Here is a 19,814-nt window from a genome sequence, read left to right as displayed (position 1 = left end):
TTATGTAGCTAAATTTGACCTTGGACTTATAGCTTTATGAAATAAGGTAATTTGTTACATATTTTTCCACAAAAAAGTTACAACGGTACGATTCCAAGATAACACATGCATTGGGTTCAAAAGTCATCCAATTAATATTTTTTTTATCAAAAAACAAATATTAATAATTTTTGGATATGTCTATAGTCGTTGTACTCTTGTTTCATTAGTCCGTAATCCGTTACGAAATTGCAATAGGTTGCATTAAAATACGCGGATAAAGTCATGAAATTATTGTATTGTCACCGATCATTAGGTAGTAAAAATTGCTCAAACACGAATGTAAAGAATTCGACAACATACAAGCATAAATGTGAACCGTGAAGCTAATAAAAGCGTGTTAAAAAAGTTTATCGTCACACGAAGACTTTGTATTCATCATCAATTATCAACCGTTCTCCGTTCTTGTACATTGTGAACCCTCATACTTAAATCATAATGTTCACGCAGAACGAAAATCGGGTAACTATCCACACTAGTCAAGAATGATAGAAGAATGGGTAGGTATTTTTTATATTTGGACAAGTCGATTTATTACGATAATAAAAATTATTCAGTCAAATTAGCGGAAACAAATCGTGTAGTTTTGAAAATCGCTACAGTTATTCCTTGACATGTCCAGATGATCACATCGAAAGCCCTCAAGAGTGGTTTAATTTTCTCGGTCTATTATAGGTTTTAATGGTGAAAGATTTAACAAGTAATAAAATTATAATTATTGAAAGGTATATTTGTGGTATTTATTTACCTACTTACATGTATTAAATTTATTCTGAATAATAATACAATTTAGGTACATCTTGTCATTCCTCTTAATACAAGACGTTTTACTTTAAATTATTGTAATCGCATGATGAAATCATAAAAATTCTAACTTTTTAATGTTTTTTTTTTTAATTTTTTACATTCCAAAGCCTCGTCTGTTGAAATTCCAATTCGGAAATACTAGCTAGTGGGAAATACATTCGGAATTAAAATTCCCGCCATCCGTAAATGTCATAGTTGGTCATAGATTATAATATCTTCTTGGATTAAGTATATACTCGGAAAATAAATGTTTAGGTAAATAAAATATAATAACACCCGGCTTTCATAGTAATAATATACATAAAAAAAATCATACAATAAACGTAGACTGATTTCCTCACTCAAAACCACATTAAAACCATTTTTAGTTATGGCAATACTTGTTAACTAATACCCAAAAGACTAGAATTTATGACATCCCAAAATTATAAAGTTATTTGATTGATTTCAAAATTCAAATTTGAAGTTTAGTTTCATTCAAAAACCGGTGCTGTTGTGTTGTATTGATTGAAGTTTGGTGGATCCATTTTTGTCGGCAAATTTTATAGCGCTTGTAATGCTTAAAATATGTGCTGATTCTGCGTGTTAACCTTACTTGTTCAACAAAAACATCATGTATATGTGACCGATAGCTCGTTTTGTTATGAAGTGAAGTAAAATAAATATAATAAAATGGCACGTTTCCTGTCTAAAGATAAATTGGAAGGATTTGAGAAATACAAGGTAATTTAGCAATATAATTTCTTCAATTAATTACTTTATAGTTTTTATAACTACCAAGAGCAAACCCTGTTCTAAATACCTATCACTTTATTTGATGTGAAATGGAAAAGCAATCGTGTTATGTTTGTTTTGAAGTGAAACTTCTTTATCGGGGTTTTTAATTTATAGTCCTTACTTACTTCTTTTTAATATTTCCAGTACAATTCAATCGATACTAGTGTCCTCAGCCAATATGTAATGCATCCTTTCTGGGATTGGTGTGTCCAGGTAATGCATATTTTTCGGTTACATACTACTTATATGAAAAGCCTATTCAATTATATTAAGCTTATTGGAATTACACATCAATTATAAATATCTTCAAAAAACATATTTTAATTTGAATGTAGTTTTGCTAAATTTCAACAACAGTTGAAAATTATTGTGATTTCAACTATTGTATTTATGATTTACTTAAAAATCATGTAAGAGCCCATAATATATTTTTGTAATTAATTTAAATTAGTTAATCTTAGGTGTGCTTGACAATTAATATGATAATATGGTTACAGTTTTGTCCGATGTGGATAGCACCAAATCTCCTTACATTTGGCGGATTCCTCTTGACTGTATTAAATTTCCTGCTCTTCACCTACTATGATTATGGATTCCACGCTCTAACGGAAGACAATGTGACAAACGACCATATACCAAGTTGGGTGTGGGCTGTGTCGTCCGTTAATCTATTTGTGGCTTACACTTTAGGTAATGTTTTATTTATTTATTTACAATAGCATTTATGGTGCTATTTGTGCTTTCAATTTATAAAGTATTATCTTGTAGGCAACGCTTTAGAACCATATTTTTAAGAGGCTTTAAAAAAAAGGAGGAGGTTCTAAAAATGGCCGGTATATATTTTTTTTGTGTTATAGTAACATGGAAGAAACTTGTTGGTAATGCAAATAAACAAAATGAACATGTTTCTTAGTAACCCATTGCTACATATCAATGATAGAGAAATAGATGTAGTAAAAATCAAATAAAAATGCTAAAAGATTGGAGTGCCAACTAAAAACTTCAGATTTTTTCCATGGTTCATTGTTCAAAATATACAGTTAATTAAGAGATATAGAAACTTAGAGATTCCTTTTCTTCAAAAACCCCTTTACATAGAAAGGTAGGGTCAACCGGGGCAAATGCAACTAAAAAATAACAAGTTTCAAGTTTGATCGGTTGCAGTTATCTCCTTTTATATTTGGTCATTTATTTGACCCATTTAGTGATTTTTGTATTTATTCAAGATTATTTTCAACCAATCAAGCAATACAGTAGTCTTATAAATAACTGGTAGTGAGAATATTTCCTAAAATTGGTAGAAAAAGTTACATTTACCCCTAGTCGGGGGTAAATGCAACTAACTGCCATAGCTCTTCTTCTATTTCATATAAAACAACGAATATAGAATATATTTACGAGATTTCATGTTATTCATAGGATTTTGAACTGGATTACCGTGTAGCAAGGACGAGTTTTCAGGAAAAATCTTATTTTTCTGATTGTGGGGCAAATGCAACTTTTTGTTAGAGAATTAGTGTGGGGAATGCAAAAAACTTATTCATCGATATATTTTCATTATTCTATATATATATACAATAACGTTATCTATACAATAACGTTGCGATCGTAGATGGCTCCGCATTATTTAGAGGAAAAACTCATGTACTTACCTACTTTGATTTACCACTTTAAATCGCAACAAAAAAAAATAACAGTGTACTACCTACTAAGTCAATTTTAGTTTTTGGTCAGAACAAATAATATTCTTTGTGTTAAATATTGGTAAAAACGTAAACCAAACAAAATACGTTTATTAGTTAATCAACCGTTTACTAAAAATTACTTGAACAATCACAGAACTATCCTACCTATCGTTTTTAGTTACTTATATTCTTTAACCACGCTTTATCTAATTTGAATTTTACTTATGAACCCGTCTCTGGGTATAATATCGAAGAAATAATCGATGGTTCTTTTTTAATTAATCATAAAGAAAGTATATTTTGACTACCAAGAAGGATACATAATAAAAATATCGACACTGTCACATCACTAGTGTTTTTAGTTTCATACAAAAATATAAGGGGCTATTGTAACTAACCTCACAGTTGCAATAACCCCACAGTGAAATTTTCATGAGGCAATTGTAACTGCATCAATAACACAAAATAGAGTCAACTAACGCACTAAAAATATAAATGAAATAAGCTTAACGGCTTATGATAATCGTGTCCAATCAAAAACACCTGCAAAAAATCACTCCTAAACAATTTTTTTGTCTGCAAAACTCGACACCTGTTTTTACGCACACCAACTTCAAAATAGCGGTTTGACACAATGGCCTATCAATCAAATAGTTTTCATCGTAGGGGCACCATCTATTACTTGTAAGATTTATTAGTCGTTGAGTTATTGAATCATAGGTGGCGATTTATTACAACAACTCTAATAAATTAGTTATGATAACTAGTTGCCATAGCCCCATAGTTGCATTTGCCCCGGTTGACCCTATACGTTATTGAAGAAAGACATTTTAACAGATATTAAACATGATATATTTTATAGCATTTCTTTTTAAAAATTCTAGATTCTTGAAATAAAAATAATTGAAAAAAACATCAGTGAGTTTACCTTGTTTTAAATTTTTAGTATTGTATTTTTAGTCCATTGAATGAGTCCCTCCAAGGGGGGTCTAGAGTGCGTGAGTTAGTAACGTAAGATGTTTCTTCGGAAACATGTCAAGAGTCCCTAGGTAATAAACATACTAAAACCCCGGGACACTAGGAGGAGCCCCGGAGTGGGGGGAGGGGGGAAATGAGTCCATTTTTTCATTTTTCGCTTAAATCTCAAAAACGGTACATGTTAGAGAAAAACTTTCAAGGAAAAGTTGAAAGGCCATAAAGTTATCTACAAGTTGTACCTAAATCATTTTTTCCTATATCCTACCGTTTCTGAGTTATAGGCAGTAAAAAATGATTTTGGCTCAAACAATTTCCCCATACTACACATCAATCGATCAAAAAATATTTATTTCTTCCAAAAAACTCAAATGTGCAACTTGTGACCGGTACTGATAGATTGCTCTTAATTAGGTCTATAATTGGTAAAATAAACACATTCCTCCATGGAAGCCTTTAGGAGGAATCGATTGTCAAAATATTATATTAGGGCAGTTTGAGTTACTGAACTTGATCTTTTTATTTTTTTCTTCCAAAAAACTCAAAAGTGCAACTTGTGACCGGTACAAATAGATTGCTCATAATTAGGTCTATCATTGATAAAAATACTAGATTCCACCACGGAGGCGTTTACGGGGAATTGAATTTTATTAGGGTAGTTACGATACTTGAACTTTTAACTAACTGTCCTAATAAAATTCAATTCCCCGTAAACGCCTCCATGGTGGAATCTGGTATTTTTATCAATGATAGACCTAATTATGGGCAACCTATCGGTACCGGTCACAAGTTGCACTTTTGAGTTTTTTGGAAGAAAAAAAATAAAAAGTTCAAGTATCATAACTACCCTAATAAAATTCAATTCCCCGTAAACGCCTCCGTGGTGGAATCTGGTATTTTTATCAATGATAGACCTAATTATGAGCAATCTATCTGTACCGGTCACAAGTTGCACTTTTGAGTTTTTTGGAAGAAAAAAAATAAAAAGTTCAAGTTCAGTAACTCAAACTGCCCTAATATAATATTTGACAATCGATTCCTCCTAAAGGCTTCCATGGAGCAATGTGTTTATTTTACCAATTATAGACCTAATTAAGAGCAATCTATGAGTACCGGTCACAAGTTGCACTTTTGAGTTTTTTGGAAGAAAAAAATAAAAAGATCAAGTTCAGTAACTCAAACTGCCCTAATATAACATTTTGACAATGGACTCCTCCTAAAGGCTTCCATGGAGGAATGTGTTTATTTTACCAATTATAGACCTAATTAAGAGCAATCTAACAGTACCGGTCACAAGTTGCACATTTGAGTTTTTTGGAAGAAATAAATATTTTTTGATCGATTGATGTGTAGTATGGGGAAATTGTTTGAGCCAATATCATTTTTTACTGCGTATAACTCAGAAACGGTAGGATATAGGAAAAAATGATCTAGGTACAACTTGTAGATAATTTTATGGCCTTTCAACTTTTCCTTGAAAGTTTTTCTCTAACATGTACCGTTTTTGAGATTTAAGCGAAAAATGAAAAAATGGACTCATTTCCCCCCTCCCCCCACTCCGGGGCTCCTCCTAGTGTCCCGGGGTTTTAGTATGTTTATTACCTAGGGACTCTTGACATGTTTCCGAAGAAACATCTTACGTTACTAACTCACGCACTCTAGAACTTTTTATTCAATGGACTATTTATGGTACTTGAACCTTACTGAAACAACTTTCAAAAATGCTCACTGTTCTATAATGTATATCAAGTGAGTAGTAAAAAAATCAAATGGTTTTAATTTTGTTGAGTTTCTAATCATGTTATAGGGGGAATCGCGACGGCTTTAGTGTTCTTTTAAACGTAAAAGCGAAACAATTTATAAGTGAACTTGACCCAGAGGTCATTGTTCAACATGTGACGTCGCCTTTATGTGTGAAGTAGGTACACGATTTATTTTCTAACGAAAAAATTATTGTTACGTTCAATGTTGACATAAAACTTTATTTTTTTCTAAAAGTTTGCCTTATTATTTAATTTAATAAAATGCGAAATACATAGACCGTTCCTTCAAGGCTTTTTGTTTTTTTTGCAGATTTTGTATAGCAAGACAAGTATAACACAAAAACAAATATAAAAAAATGTCATAAATATCGATTCACGTGTATCGATGAATAAAATCACGTAATTCAAACGCGGCACTCATTATCTTTGACACGAGGTCACTTTCAATGTGTAATGCATATAATCTATACAAATCTCATATAAATTACCATGACAATGGAAAAAAATATCTGAAATTGCCTGAATAACTCATTATCGTAATAGCAACATTTTATGTGAAGCTCGTAATCTGATTACGAAGCAGCAAGGTCTAAGTTATATGCCTTATTTATCCTATTATCGACTTAAATTTTTATCGTTTGGGTTTTTTTCTATTAATAGTGATATAGCATTTCTTTATTAAAGTTCCTAGCCGCTTTCTGATGGAGCCACAGAGGTTGACCCTATATAAATAAAAAATAATCTCTGTTACCGTACAGAAGTAGCATATTAATATCGTATAAATAAACAAAATGTAAAATCAGTTAAGTAGTAGTTTCTGAGTTAAATTATAACAAAAAAACCTAATCTTTCGTCTTTATAATATTTGTTTTCGAATATTAGTAGTGCTACATGGCCAGATGACGAGTTCGTTAGTAAAATAGATTGCACACTTGTCACATACAATTACGTATAATATTACGCATATATTATACGTCCAATTAGATTTAATAGGTGCCTATAGGTATATTAAGAAGAGCTGGAACGTCAACACATTTACACATTGCACATGTTAGGCCGGGAGATACTGACACAAAATTTCGGGTCATTTGTAACAGGATGGCGGTCTAGAGGGGTCTTAGTACGCAATGACAAAAAGAAAAATGATGGTCAGAACGCTGGTACCGGCGGACTAGTCGCGTGGGCGTTAGTCACACTCGTCGGATAAATAGCGAAAGTCCAACGATTTGTAACACAAAAATTTTAGAATTTACCGATAGCCCTTAAAAAAGATGTAGGCGGTAGTGTCATGCCATGCAGTTACGATGTGACTTACAGTCCGCCATACCGACGTGAATGCGTTGATTTAAAAAAAACAATTCAACCATTTGTACCGGGCTCACTTTTGCACAGGTAACCATCGTCGTGCAGCCATTTACTAAAATCGCCATGCCATACTTTTCGGACGACTCCAAATGGTCGCCATACCGCGGAAAATCTGCAAATTTTTGAATTTTTTTTTTCTCGCCAAACGATTTGTACTTACCACCCTACACTTTTTTTTTCAACAACTCCTGAATGATTATAAATAGAAGTGTGATAATGCCATACCTGTGGGAGGTGGCGAATGTGTATAAGAATTTTTTCTTATTGTAAGATTTTATTCGTAGTTTGAACGATTGGTAGCAGTATGGCACTAATTTTTCCCTCTATTAAAAGTATGGCAAATATAATAATGGTCACGTTGCATCATATACTTTCCAAAAATGCCGTACTGGTACAAATCGCCAATTCTTTTCATTTTTCTTTTTATGTCTTGGCTTAAGTCTTACAATCATCCGCCCCATGTTTGCAATCTGCGATATTTTTTTCTAGGTAGAATTGTATACAAACAAACAGAATATAATGAACCCATACTGTAAAAAATTATTTTACGTATTGTACAGTCGTATTTTTGAAACGTGACGAATAAATTAATTTTCAAGTATGGCAGCACTTTTTCCCCCCTACTAGAAGTATGGCACTACAATAATGGTCACATTTTATCAAATACTCTCCAAAAATCCAAATGCAATACTGGTACAAATTGTTTGGCGAAAAAAAATTTTTTTTTGCAGATTTTCGGCGGTATGGTGGCCATTTGGAATGGTCCGAAAAATATGGCATGGCGATTTTCGTAAATGTCTGCACGATGATGATTACCTGTGCAAAAGTTAGCCTGGTACAAATGTTTTAATTGTTTTTTTTTTAATCAACGCATCGCGTCGGTAAGTTACACCGGAAAAGTATGGCATGACACTACCGCCTATATCTTTTTTATGGGCTATCGGTGAATTCTAAAATTTTTGTGTTACAAATCGTTTGACTTTCGCTATTTATCCGACGAGTTCGACTAACGCCCACGCGACTAGTCCGCCGGTACCAGCGTTCTGAGTTCTGACCATAGACTATATACTTAATACAGAGAGTTCTGACCATCATTTTTCTTTTAGTCATTGCGTAATAAGACCTCTGTAGAACCGCCATTCTGTTACAAATGACCCGAAATTTTGTGTCAGTATCTCCCGACCTATGTATGTGTCATATTTTGCAATTGTTTATAAATACAGGGTGATGTAATTGGTGTAGTACGAATATCTAAAAATCTATGAAGAATTTTGTGATACAGTAAATGGAAGAATTATAGACTATTTTACAGTATTTAATAAAATCATTTAATTTTTTGTTCATTTTCATTAGAAATGTCAATTTTTCTCACGAAGGTGGAAATTTGGATGATAAGGATCTTGTTAGAAAAATATAAATTTTAACTAAAATCGGCATTTTTTTTTCAAAAATCAAATTACTAATTAATAATCAGAGTTATCACGTCATTATTAAAAAAAATAAGCCAAACTATACACAATTTTTACCTACTTGATGCAATCCTCAAAGATCATGGACATAGTGTATTGCGCCTTCCACCATACCATCCAGAACTCAACCCAATAGAGTTACTATGGGGCATAATTAAAGGGCAAGTAGCATCACAAAATGTGAACTTTAACTTGAAAACTGTGGAAGAATTATTTAGAAAGGAAGCAAATGCTCTTAGTCTGGATATGTTTAGTGACGTTTGGAGAAAGACGCGAGAACATGAGGAAAAATATATTCAATTAGAACCAAAAGTAGATAATTACACTGACTCATTTATAATAACATTAAGAAATTCCGACAACGAAACATCGAGTTCTTCGAGCGATGAAAGTTACAGTGAAGTAGAAGATTACGATTATGATTAAATAGATTCTTCTTCTTCTCTATAGATACTGCTTTCTGAATTGGTGGTAAATGTTAAAACTGTTAAACTGTTATGACGATTCAAAAGTGCTTCTAGAAGAAGTCTAATTGTATAAATGTTTGAGTTTGAGTTTAAAACCAATAGTGTGAAAATTATACAATAAACATGTAACACATATTTGTTAGCGCGTATTGGTAGGTACCTATTACGTACTTACTACAAATATAATATTTCTTAGATAATATCTTTACTCAACCAAAGTCAGGAATTTAATTATTATTTGATAATTGAATGATTATTTATACTTTTATCCAATTGATTATTATTAGAATAAATAATTAACTTCATCAATTGATTTACTTTTAAATTATAATTTTACAGGTAAATACTAGAGTCGCATTTATTTTTGAACATACTGTAAGTGAAATTGCATAAGTGTGAGTACTGTGAACATGCCAGCTTTCCCTAATTGACCGATACTTTGATGTAAAACATACGAGAAACCGGTTACCAACTTGCAAATAATATAATATATCTCCACCGTTATTACGTATTCACGCCTATAAGCTTTGAAGAACCTATAATTAAGAGTGTTTGTGAATCCACTCTATAAATCAGCTTTTACGCTAGATTTCAACTAGTTAAATAATTAAATAGTAATACAATGATCCCAACTGCCCTTTGTTATCTCATGTTACGGTGTCGCTTAGATACGTTATCAATTAGAAACCATGGCTCTGTAAACCGGATGCAAGATCGATTTCATATTCCTAAAATGCACAGATATATGGGATTGGATATGAATTAAAGGATATAATATTTAAACTGATATAATAAAAAGGAAAGATTTGAATTTTTTGGTTGTTTTGCTACGACATAACTAAATCTCCTTGACCGATTTAAAAGTTATTTAATCATTAGTAAGCTACATTGTTATAGAGTTTCAAAATGCTGTTTTTTCCCAGCTGTAACATGTGATTAATTTGGTTAAAAATTAAAAGAGTAGTAGTAGACAGTAGTATTTCGTTGTTGAGGCATAAATTATAAAACTCTTACACCATTCAGATATTGTTTATAAATAACAAACGCTGTTTATTTTGTAACAGCCGTACAAATAAAAACTTGCTTATTCAAACCTTATGCAATGCATAGATATGATAAGAATAAATAAAGAATAAGGATGTCATAATTTCTTACAAATAAATTTGGAATAACGTCGATGTAACTATGCTCACGCTATGCAATAGGGCGTATTCAGAAAGAAAGCTTGAAACTTATAAGCGCTTATCGGCGCTTGTCATGTTCATATATTTTCCTGCGCGGGTGACCAGCACTGACAGGAAAATATATAAACATGACAAGCGCCGATAAGCGCTTATAAGTTTCAAGCTTTCTTTCTGAATACGCCCATAGGCGCGAAGCGGCAACGTAGCAATTCATTCACAAATTATGAAAAACATTGAAATTGTCTACGGTTATGCCTTGGTGCTGTCATTTTGACGCTCGTTTGACTTCGTCGAATTTGTTGTGAAGTTTCATCATACGATGTTCTGTTTATTTATTTTTTAAATATTCATTGGAAATAATTTAAATATATCATTAAATATGCAAGCAAATGATAGATAACGCTATCCAATATCTGGAGAACAGAAGATAAACCCACCTTGAGATAAAGAGTTGCCAAATAACTGGTACTCAAAACATACAACTCCAGGCTTAGAAGATTTATATTTTCAACGAAAGTGTATTGTGATAAGTTTAGAAATAAGTTTTATGTATGTATGGTTTGGCGCATGTTGTAAATAAATAAATCATTATAAATATCAAAAGGGTTTTTCATAATTTCGTATATTTTGACATTTCATACAAAATTTTCCATTTCAATAGGTACGTAATGAAATTATTAATTTGCTCAACTTTTTCTACTTCTCGTATTACTCTCATTGCTATTATCTCAAATTTAGATTGAAAATTGCTTCTAAAACTTGTAAAACACAGCACAATGTACTAAAAGATATGTTATAACTCGGTTATGTCAGACTTATACTAGGGTGGTAGCCGTAATAAGGACGGAATAGCATTAGTATGAATACTTATTACGAAGTTATACTAGGTTACATTTATTTCGTGTTTATTTGTATGATTTTTCCTTATTCTTAGTTTATTCTTTGCATAAAATGTTATAACTCGTTTATTTGTACGGCTGTAAGAGATTACACAGAAAGCGTATTTATGTTACAAATATCGCGTTGTAGTAAAACAAGTAATAATATAGCGCAATGATTGATAGTGGGAGAAAAAGAAGAAGAAAAGATAGTACCTACCTAAATATATTTCTTAGAATAGCATGTTTAACGTTTAAATTGCAATTTAAAAAATGTTATTAATGAATAATTTTTCACCATGTGCTCACAAACATTATGCACAAATTATGCTCCTAGGATACTGGTTCTTTTTGCATAAAATTAATAACCAACGCTCAAAATAACATACAACTGTTAAATAAAATACTATTAGGTAGGTATATTCATTAAAAAAAATCAAACAGACCTCTGTCCTTTTTGGGAAAATTAATTAAAATTGTAGACATAGAAAGACGAATAGACATTCCGTGGTATTATTGAATGAAAACGTTAATTAAATTAACGATCTGAAACTTTGAAACACATTCTCATTTACGTAGTTAATAAGTTGATAAAACTTTCATAATTAGCATATTTTATGAATCAACATAATAAAATTGTTTACTAGTAGATTGTTCTACTAGACACGAGTGTGTTATGTTTTGATAACGTCTCTTAATATAGAATTTATTTATTTACGTTCAACTATGTTACTCTGACGCATCTTATCAAAAGGAGTGTGAAGAAATGCACTGTATATTAGTTCCTAATCTTACCGTACTTCAGTAGCAAATAAAGAATTATAATTACTGTCTTGGTTTATTTAGGACTATTTTTTTAACATAAAACATAGATGCCCTTAATAATGCATAAGTACTTATTTTACATTTTTCAAACACATAGTAAAGTAGGCAATTGAGATATTTTTTAAAGATAAACATAGTACATATTATGATTAATTGACGCATGAATACAAGTGAATACAATAGTCAATAATGTGAATACGTCAAAACGGCCCTAGGTGAAAACGACAAAATGGACTGTTTATGAGCTATAATTAAAAATATTGAAGTTTTTTCGCACTGAATTTTTTAATATGTAAGTATTACAGAACGTAAGTGTGATGGGATGACTGTTTCCAAAACACGATTGGAAAAAATTTGCTCGATAAAAAAAATCCTGAAGTTACCTCTAAAATATCATATAATTAATGCTCATTACAACCGTATTTTACGATAATAAATCACAAAAATAAAATAAAATCACAAATACATAGGTATTTATTTATCTTCTCGATTTCGTAACTGTTTTAGATTTAGAAAATACTAAATATTTTCAATTTTCATTCACTTTTTGATAAAAATGTGAATGAAAATATTTAGAAATATTTAGATTAGATATTCACATTTAAAGTTGTAATCCATTACACGATCTGCTGCTTGCAGCATGTTAACTCGAGGTTTAAAAAATTGTCTTTTTCATCGGGTATAAAAATTTTAAACTCGTTAGATATGTTTTAAAAAATAATTTGGAAAATCCAAAAGTGCACGCCTCATAATTTTTTTTTAATAAATATTTATTAATTATTATTTTTGTTTATTTAATAACAATTAAACCACATCGAATCAGACCCTGAAAAATGAAAGGGTTCTATTCCTGAGCATACTCAAGCGTAAGAGAAAAAAAAAGACTCGATTAGTAAAGTACTTCGGTCGCTATCGTGTTAACAAGAAAAAGGATCCGCACATACAGACACACGAACGTCCAAGACAGAACTTTTTTAAACTGTTTTTTAACTAGTTTAAATAACAAAAATGACATCAAAAATATCATGAACGTTAAAAATAGTGTTTTTTCTTAATATGTGTGTGTATGTATTATCTTACAAGTGCAATGTATGATACATAAAGACATTTTAAGTTTGAAAAATCAGATGTTTTGCGCGAAGTGACAGTAGTACCCACCTCAACGCTTCGCTTATGAGGCGTGCAAAAGACAGGTGTCGCAATGAAGTAAATGTTTTACAGATGGTATAGACGGCAAGCAGGCCCGCCGCACCGGCAGCAGCGGTCCCCTCGGCGAGCTATTTGACCATGGACTTGACTCTTATTCCGCCGTACTTATACCCACGTGTCTCTACAGCATATTCGGAAGGTTGGTATCTGAAGAAAAGCGTGTGTGCCGAGCACACGTGTCAAAAGTGAAACTTCTTAACTTTAGTGAAAGATACCAAAATCGTTGACTTGACGTGACGGTTTTGCCATGACGCGACCTTGAAATTTGACTCTCAACGCGCCTAAAGAAGTTTCACTTCAAAATACGCAGGAATTCAATTAGCATAAATCACGATAAACGCTAAAAATAGTGTCTATTTATACGTATGATTATATTATGGCGAGTGTTATCTATCACGCGATTTATCTAACGTGGTTTAAATTTTATGAAAGGAATTTAATTATCATTAAAGATATTATTATTTTCATAAACGTATAGTACCTAATGAAGTAACTATGTACTTATTAGAATTTGGGACTAAAATTTAATGTATGTTATACTCGCTTCGATGTTAAAAGTAGGTATATTTCCTTCGCAAAAAACCAGTTATACATATCTGTCAATTTAGATATAGACCGGACTCTCAGTGGAGTTTCGTTTGCAAAAATACCGGACCTAAATCTGACTTCTGATATATATTGTATAGATCCCAGACATCCTATAGACAGATGTTGCCAACCAGTTTTGTGGTCCCCCTCTCCCCACAACGGTAATTAAATATGGCATACAAAGAAAAAAATAAAAATTTCCAAAACATGCCGCGTGGGGTATCAAATGAAAGAGCTTATTGAGTAGATCACGAATATATAGCATACTATAACATTTCTTACACTTTCTCTAAGATTTTTAGAAAATTTACGAAAATGGTCCATTTTTGAGTTAACTTTAAACCACTATAGATTGAAAACTCATGAATATATTTTTTAAATTATTATTTTAAATAATTAACAATAGTCCATTGTTTACGATTCAATAGTTCGTACAGTGAAATAGTTGCATGGGGGAGTGGGGGGAGCATTCAAAGATGGCGAGTATATTTTCAAGTTTAGAAGAGGCTGATGAAGTTAAGAGGCTGATTCAAGAATGTTCTGCCATATTTTTCATTCTGTCAAACACAACGACAGTGCAGAGATAATTATTCTAAGCCCTGACACCGATATTTTTGTATTAGGCCTTTATTTCTGGCATAAACTTGAAAATATACTCGCCATCTTTGAATGCTTCCCCCACTCCCCCATGCAACTATTTCACTGTACGAACTATTGAATCGTAAACAATGGACTATTGTTAATTATTTAAAATAATAATTTAAAAAATATATTCATGAGTTTTCAATCTATAGTGGTTTAAAGTTAACTCAAAAATGGACCATTTTCGTAAATTTTCTAAAAAATCTTAGAGAAAGTGTAAGAAATGTTATAGTATGCTATATATTCGTGATCTACTCAATAAGCTCTTTCATTTGATACCCCACGCGGCATGTTTTGGAAATGTTTATTTTTTTCTTTGTATGCCATATTTAATTACCGGGGTGCGGGGAAGGGGACCACAAAACTGGTTGGCAACATCTGTTTATAGGATGTCTGGGATCTATACAATATATATCAGAAGTCAGATTTAGGTCCGCTATTTATGCAAACGAACATCTCCTTGGAGCCTGCTCTAATACATATCTTTCATTAAATTGGTAAATTTATTGGTTAATAAAACTTGATTATACATATAACCGACATAAATATAAAATGAGATCATTTTATGAAATCTTTTGATATCATTTTTGATATTATCTACTTGTTTGAGCTGATTTTTAGTCATAATTTATTTCTGAAAACAGAAATATAAAATATTAGGACTTTTATTCCTTAATTTTAGAATGATAAATTAATTAAGAGATTAATTCTCCGTATTCCAGGGACGAGCTAAGTCCGAAGCGATTTTTCTTCGTGATTTGGAACATATTTATAAACTTCTACCTGACTCACTGGGAAAAATACAACACGGGCGTCATGTTTCTGCCGTGGGGATACGACTTCACTATGATTGTGAGTGACGTGTCTTGTTACCGTGTTGACGGAAATTAAACTTTTTTGTGTACCTATGTGTATATTTGGGTATGTATGATCACGGTAATACTATATTTTAGTATCAAATTAACGAAGTACAGTCTACGGAGTATTTATTTAATAACCCATTGAGCCCCTAACGGCCCGATCGGTCCACGACACAATAGATTTTCTATTGTGCCTGTGATTCCGGGGCCTGAGTTATTAATTTATTTAATTAAGGTCAGCCAAAAGTTATTTACATCAACACAAACATACAGAAACAAGAATAAAAAAAACTTATAAAAATACAACAGCTGATAAAAGGCTAACACAGTAGATACTTTTTTATTTTAATTTTTAATATTGAGTTAGGGTTTTGTAAAATTTACTTTTTTAATCGACGCGGACGATGGTTACCTTGTAATTTCAATAGCAGTACAAAATTGAACTTTTTTATAAAAAATAATTCCATGATAAGTTATTAAAATGGTATTTTTTTTATACATATTTTGTCAAATACTTCATACTTTGGACAACCAAATAAAAACTTGATTGTTTTAACTAAATATTTAAAGTAAAAATTATTATACTTAATCTCTTTACATCAAAACACGAAAGACATTAAAAAATGTACAATGTTCTAACATGAGTATTTTTCAAAAGATATCTTTCTTTTGCAAAAAAATAATAATACGGAAGGCCTCCAAAAAGACTGAAACTTCCATCATTTCGAATATAAAATACATAATTTTTTTCACCATTCTAAGTTCCTTCATCTTACTAGGTACATATGAAAAAATATAAAAAAAACCCTTTTCTAATACCAGGGTTCCTGCATCCTCCTACTAGTGACATCAGTGATAGGTCCACACGCTTGGCACGCGAGTTTGCCTGGAGGCTTAACACCCGGTATAGTGTTTGAGTTCACACTGTACCTCTCCGCTGCGCTAACCAGCCAGACTGTTATACTGTGGAACATTTATAAGTAAGTAAAATTGAGATTTGAAAATTAAGGAGGGTAGAATCAGAAAATGTTGACATCGAATATATTATTATTTTTTGAATGAGATTTTTATCTTTTTTGTCTAGCAATATATTTTTTACTTTTCCAGATCTTACCGAGATAAGACTGGTAAAATGCGATCGTTCTGCGAAGCAATAAGACCGCTCATTCCTCTGTTTCTGTTCTTCATGTTAAGCACTATTTGGGTGCTCTACTCGCCGACGGATATTATCAATAGAGGACCGAGGCTCTTCTTTGTTCTAACCGGCACAATTTTCTCAAATATAAACGTGAGTGTTAATTAGTTTTTCTTACACAAGTCGCTGCCTTGCGGCCACAATAACATAGGCTAAATTTAACATTGGCTTTGTTTTAGGGTAAATTATGTTTTTGACGTGATAACCTTTTTAAAATCGTTTTAGTCGGGCGACATGTTCAGAAACTTGTGTCGCACCAAAACCTCACGAGCGCGATCGCAGGTATAACGAGAGAGAGACGGACCGATCTCCCGTCTCATCTCGAGCGCTGCCACTACATTATGTTATCACGCAAACATCTCGATCGTAAACCTACTTTACAACCAATTTTTAATTGGATTTTTTTTCTTCCTCAGTGTCGTTTAATCGTGTCCCAAATGAGCGACACCCGATGCGAGGCACTCAACGGATTGCTGGTGCCGTACGCGCTGGTGCTGGGCGCGGTGCTGTACTGGCGCGTGTCGCCCATGTCCGAGCTGATGCTGCTCACCGTGCTGTGCCTCGCGTGCTCCCTGGCGCATATATACTACGGCACTAAAGTGGTGAGTGGCACTCGGTGCGGGCTGCTGGTGCCGTACGCGCTGGTGCCGTACGTGCTGGTGCCGTACGCGCTAGTGCCGTACGCGCTAGTGCCGTACGTGCTAGTGCTGGGCGCGGAGTGGATTTTTTTTCTTTTTTGAAGGGGTGCAAGAGAAGAAATATACAGTATTTGATTACGGGGATAAAAATATATTAAAAAGATTTAATAAAAACATTGATTTAATAATATAAACAAATGGACTCAAAAAATAATGATGATGATGATGATATCCTGGAGAACTTTCTTCAGAGATTGTGAGATTGAGTCTTTTTTGTTTATATGAGATCAGTGTAGAGTAGCTACTTGGTTAACTTTGACTATGATAAAAAAAACTTTTTCTCTTCCAGGTACAGGAGATGTGCGAACACTTCAAAATATCATGTTTCCACATAAAACCAAAGATAAAATAAAAAAAGTTACATGTTTAAGTTAGCAATATGTCTGGTCGTAGTTATATTTTATTGTAGGCAAATTTTGAGATCTGATTTTTGATCTTATATTTTTTGATGTCCATACTAATTGTACTCTTTTAGTCGACACGGATGGTTCATCTATTCCTATATTGTTATATACTTGGGAATATTTACAAGTTCCAGTAGAAATATTGATTTTAAATCGATTTTGGTGGTTTTTAAATTATAGTGTTGCCTAATTTTATATCAATACTTTTAGGTTTTTTCCAAAGATATTCATAATGATAATGTATTTTATAGGTTCATTTAGGGATGTCCTACACAAATAAGTGGTAATTAAGATATATTACCTCCTTTTTAACGTAGTGGGTGTTAGTATAGTATAATAAGGGTTCGCCACTATTTATGCCAGGTTACTTTAAACCGTATGTCTTACCGATAAGGTTGATACTTGATAATGTGTTATTTTAATTAGTTTAATTTACTTTATATGGATGTTTGTACGATAATTTTCCTAAACATGTTTAAAATGGTTCATAATGAACTCTTACAAGACTTGGCAACTTTTATATACTATGGTAGATCTTAGAAATAGAATTTTAAAACTTTAGTATTCACATTTTCACTATCTATACTTCCATCTCTTTTTATAAATTTCAGTAGTATCTAATGTCTATTGTATGTGTAAGACAAAATAGAATCGATATAATTGTCGATAACTGCCTGTGTAGAAATATTGAATAAATTAAATATTGAATACTGAATGACAATGAAAGGGAGGCGTAAAACTATGGTGGCCGGCCGGGTTAAATCATTGGTGCCCTATTTAGTGGACCTCTTAGTAATGGTTATATGGTGGAAGATGAGCATATTTAGACCTTTAAATTAATAAAAATAACTTTGGCGCGATCTCATGAAGTTACAAGAAGCATGAACGTTATAGTTTAGCAACTGTAAGTGCACATGGGTTATGGTTTTTATTAGCACATTTTTATATATATATTTTTTTTATCAGAAAAATATATTATTGTTTGCATGGCTGGCCATATTTTTATCTGATGAACTTAATGATTGAATATTGCAAATTGCATTGAAGTTCCTGTCTGAATCCATTTTAGTGAATAAAAAATGCATTTTTCTGAATAATATAAAATATTTTTTTAACTATTGTCATATGACGCATTTAATAGTTCGTAAATTAGTTGAGCTTATATCGAGACAATCTTTTTCTTTCTGGAATTTCTTAGAAGACTGTTTACTTGACCTATATTTTTATTTGAGACAAAAAAATACCCTGTATGGTGTAACTTCGCGTTTTAAAATTATACTAGGTTTAAAAATTTCTTCAAATCCATTACGCGTTAAACGCAAAAGATGAGTTCTAGTCGAAACTTGTGACTTCCATTTAAATAAATCATAAAATTTTAAACTAATACTAATCGTGTTCGGCATTGTTACATTCATTGTTTTATTAGATGTATAATAAAATACTAAAATAAAAAAAAAATACTGTAGACAACATTTTGAATGTATTGAAATTACTTACTTGGTACTCATTATTGGTAATTTATTGATATTATGTAAGTATATGATTGAAAAATGAAAATTGATCATGCCATATTAAATGAAACAAGAAAAATAATGTTCTAGGTTTTGTGATAGTTTCAAAAAGCTAATCAATGCTTTTTATTTATTTTTTTTATTATTATCATGTTTTTATTTGTTTTGGACTACTAGTTATCTAGTATGTCCAATAATAAATATTTATTGAGCATTCTATAGCTTAATGATGTTATCTTAACATTGGAATAGATATATGAATTAGATTATAGATTTACAATGAATGATTTCATTTACTTTATGTATGATTTTTTAGTGCTCAATATATTGTACCTGTTTATTTTAAGGTCATGTACGATTACTAACATACCTACACCTTTGTGACGGTGGCTACATTTTCCTAACCCTGTGTTGTTATTGATAAAATAAAATTTGTATTTATGATCAATATGTGTTTTTATTTCAATTCATCT

At 31.8% G+C, this 19,814-nt stretch overlaps 1 protein-coding gene across 1 annotated transcript; it reads left to right on the top strand.

The window, feature by feature from the left end:
• Nucleotides 1-1,331: 1,331 nt before the first annotated feature.
• Nucleotides 1,332-19,783, top strand: LOC149908843 (ethanolaminephosphotransferase 1). Its single transcript, XM_090120405.1, has 9 exons — nt 1,332-1,569; nt 1,768-1,836; nt 2,121-2,313; nt 13,456-13,582; nt 15,396-15,525; nt 16,356-16,513; nt 16,641-16,821; nt 17,145-17,330; nt 17,716-19,783. Exons 1-9 carry the CDS (start codon nt 1,519-1,521, stop codon nt 17,776-17,778), a joined length of 1,158 nt encoding a protein of 385 aa, XP_089976531.1. The 5' UTR covers nt 1,332-1,518; the 3' UTR covers nt 17,779-19,783.
• The last annotated feature ends 31 nt before the right edge of the window (nt 19,784-19,814 follow it).

Source organism: Colias eurytheme, chromosome 4, assembly GCF_061535395.1.
Source record: "Colias eurytheme isolate Ceu_HAF_F1 chromosome 4, ilColEury1 Martin Lab GWU primary, whole genome shotgun sequence".
In the NCBI taxonomy this organism is placed as follows: Eukaryota; Metazoa; Arthropoda; class Insecta; order Lepidoptera; family Pieridae; genus Colias; species Colias eurytheme.
This window is presented reverse-complemented; position numbering and strand designations above follow the sequence as displayed.

Coding starts and splice junctions, on each gene's coding strand:
- LOC149908843 (XM_090120405.1), top strand. CDS start 1,519: ATGGCACGTTTCCTGTCTAAAGATAAATTGGAAGGATTTGAGAAATAC. Junction 1,837..2,120: donor TCTGGGATTGGTGTGTCCAG/GTAATGCATATT, acceptor ATATGGTTACAG/TTTTGTCCGATGTGGATAGC. Junction 2,314..13,455: donor ATTTGTGGCTTACACTTTAG/GTAATGTTTTAT, acceptor AATGTTTTACAG/ATGGTATAGACGGCAAGCAG.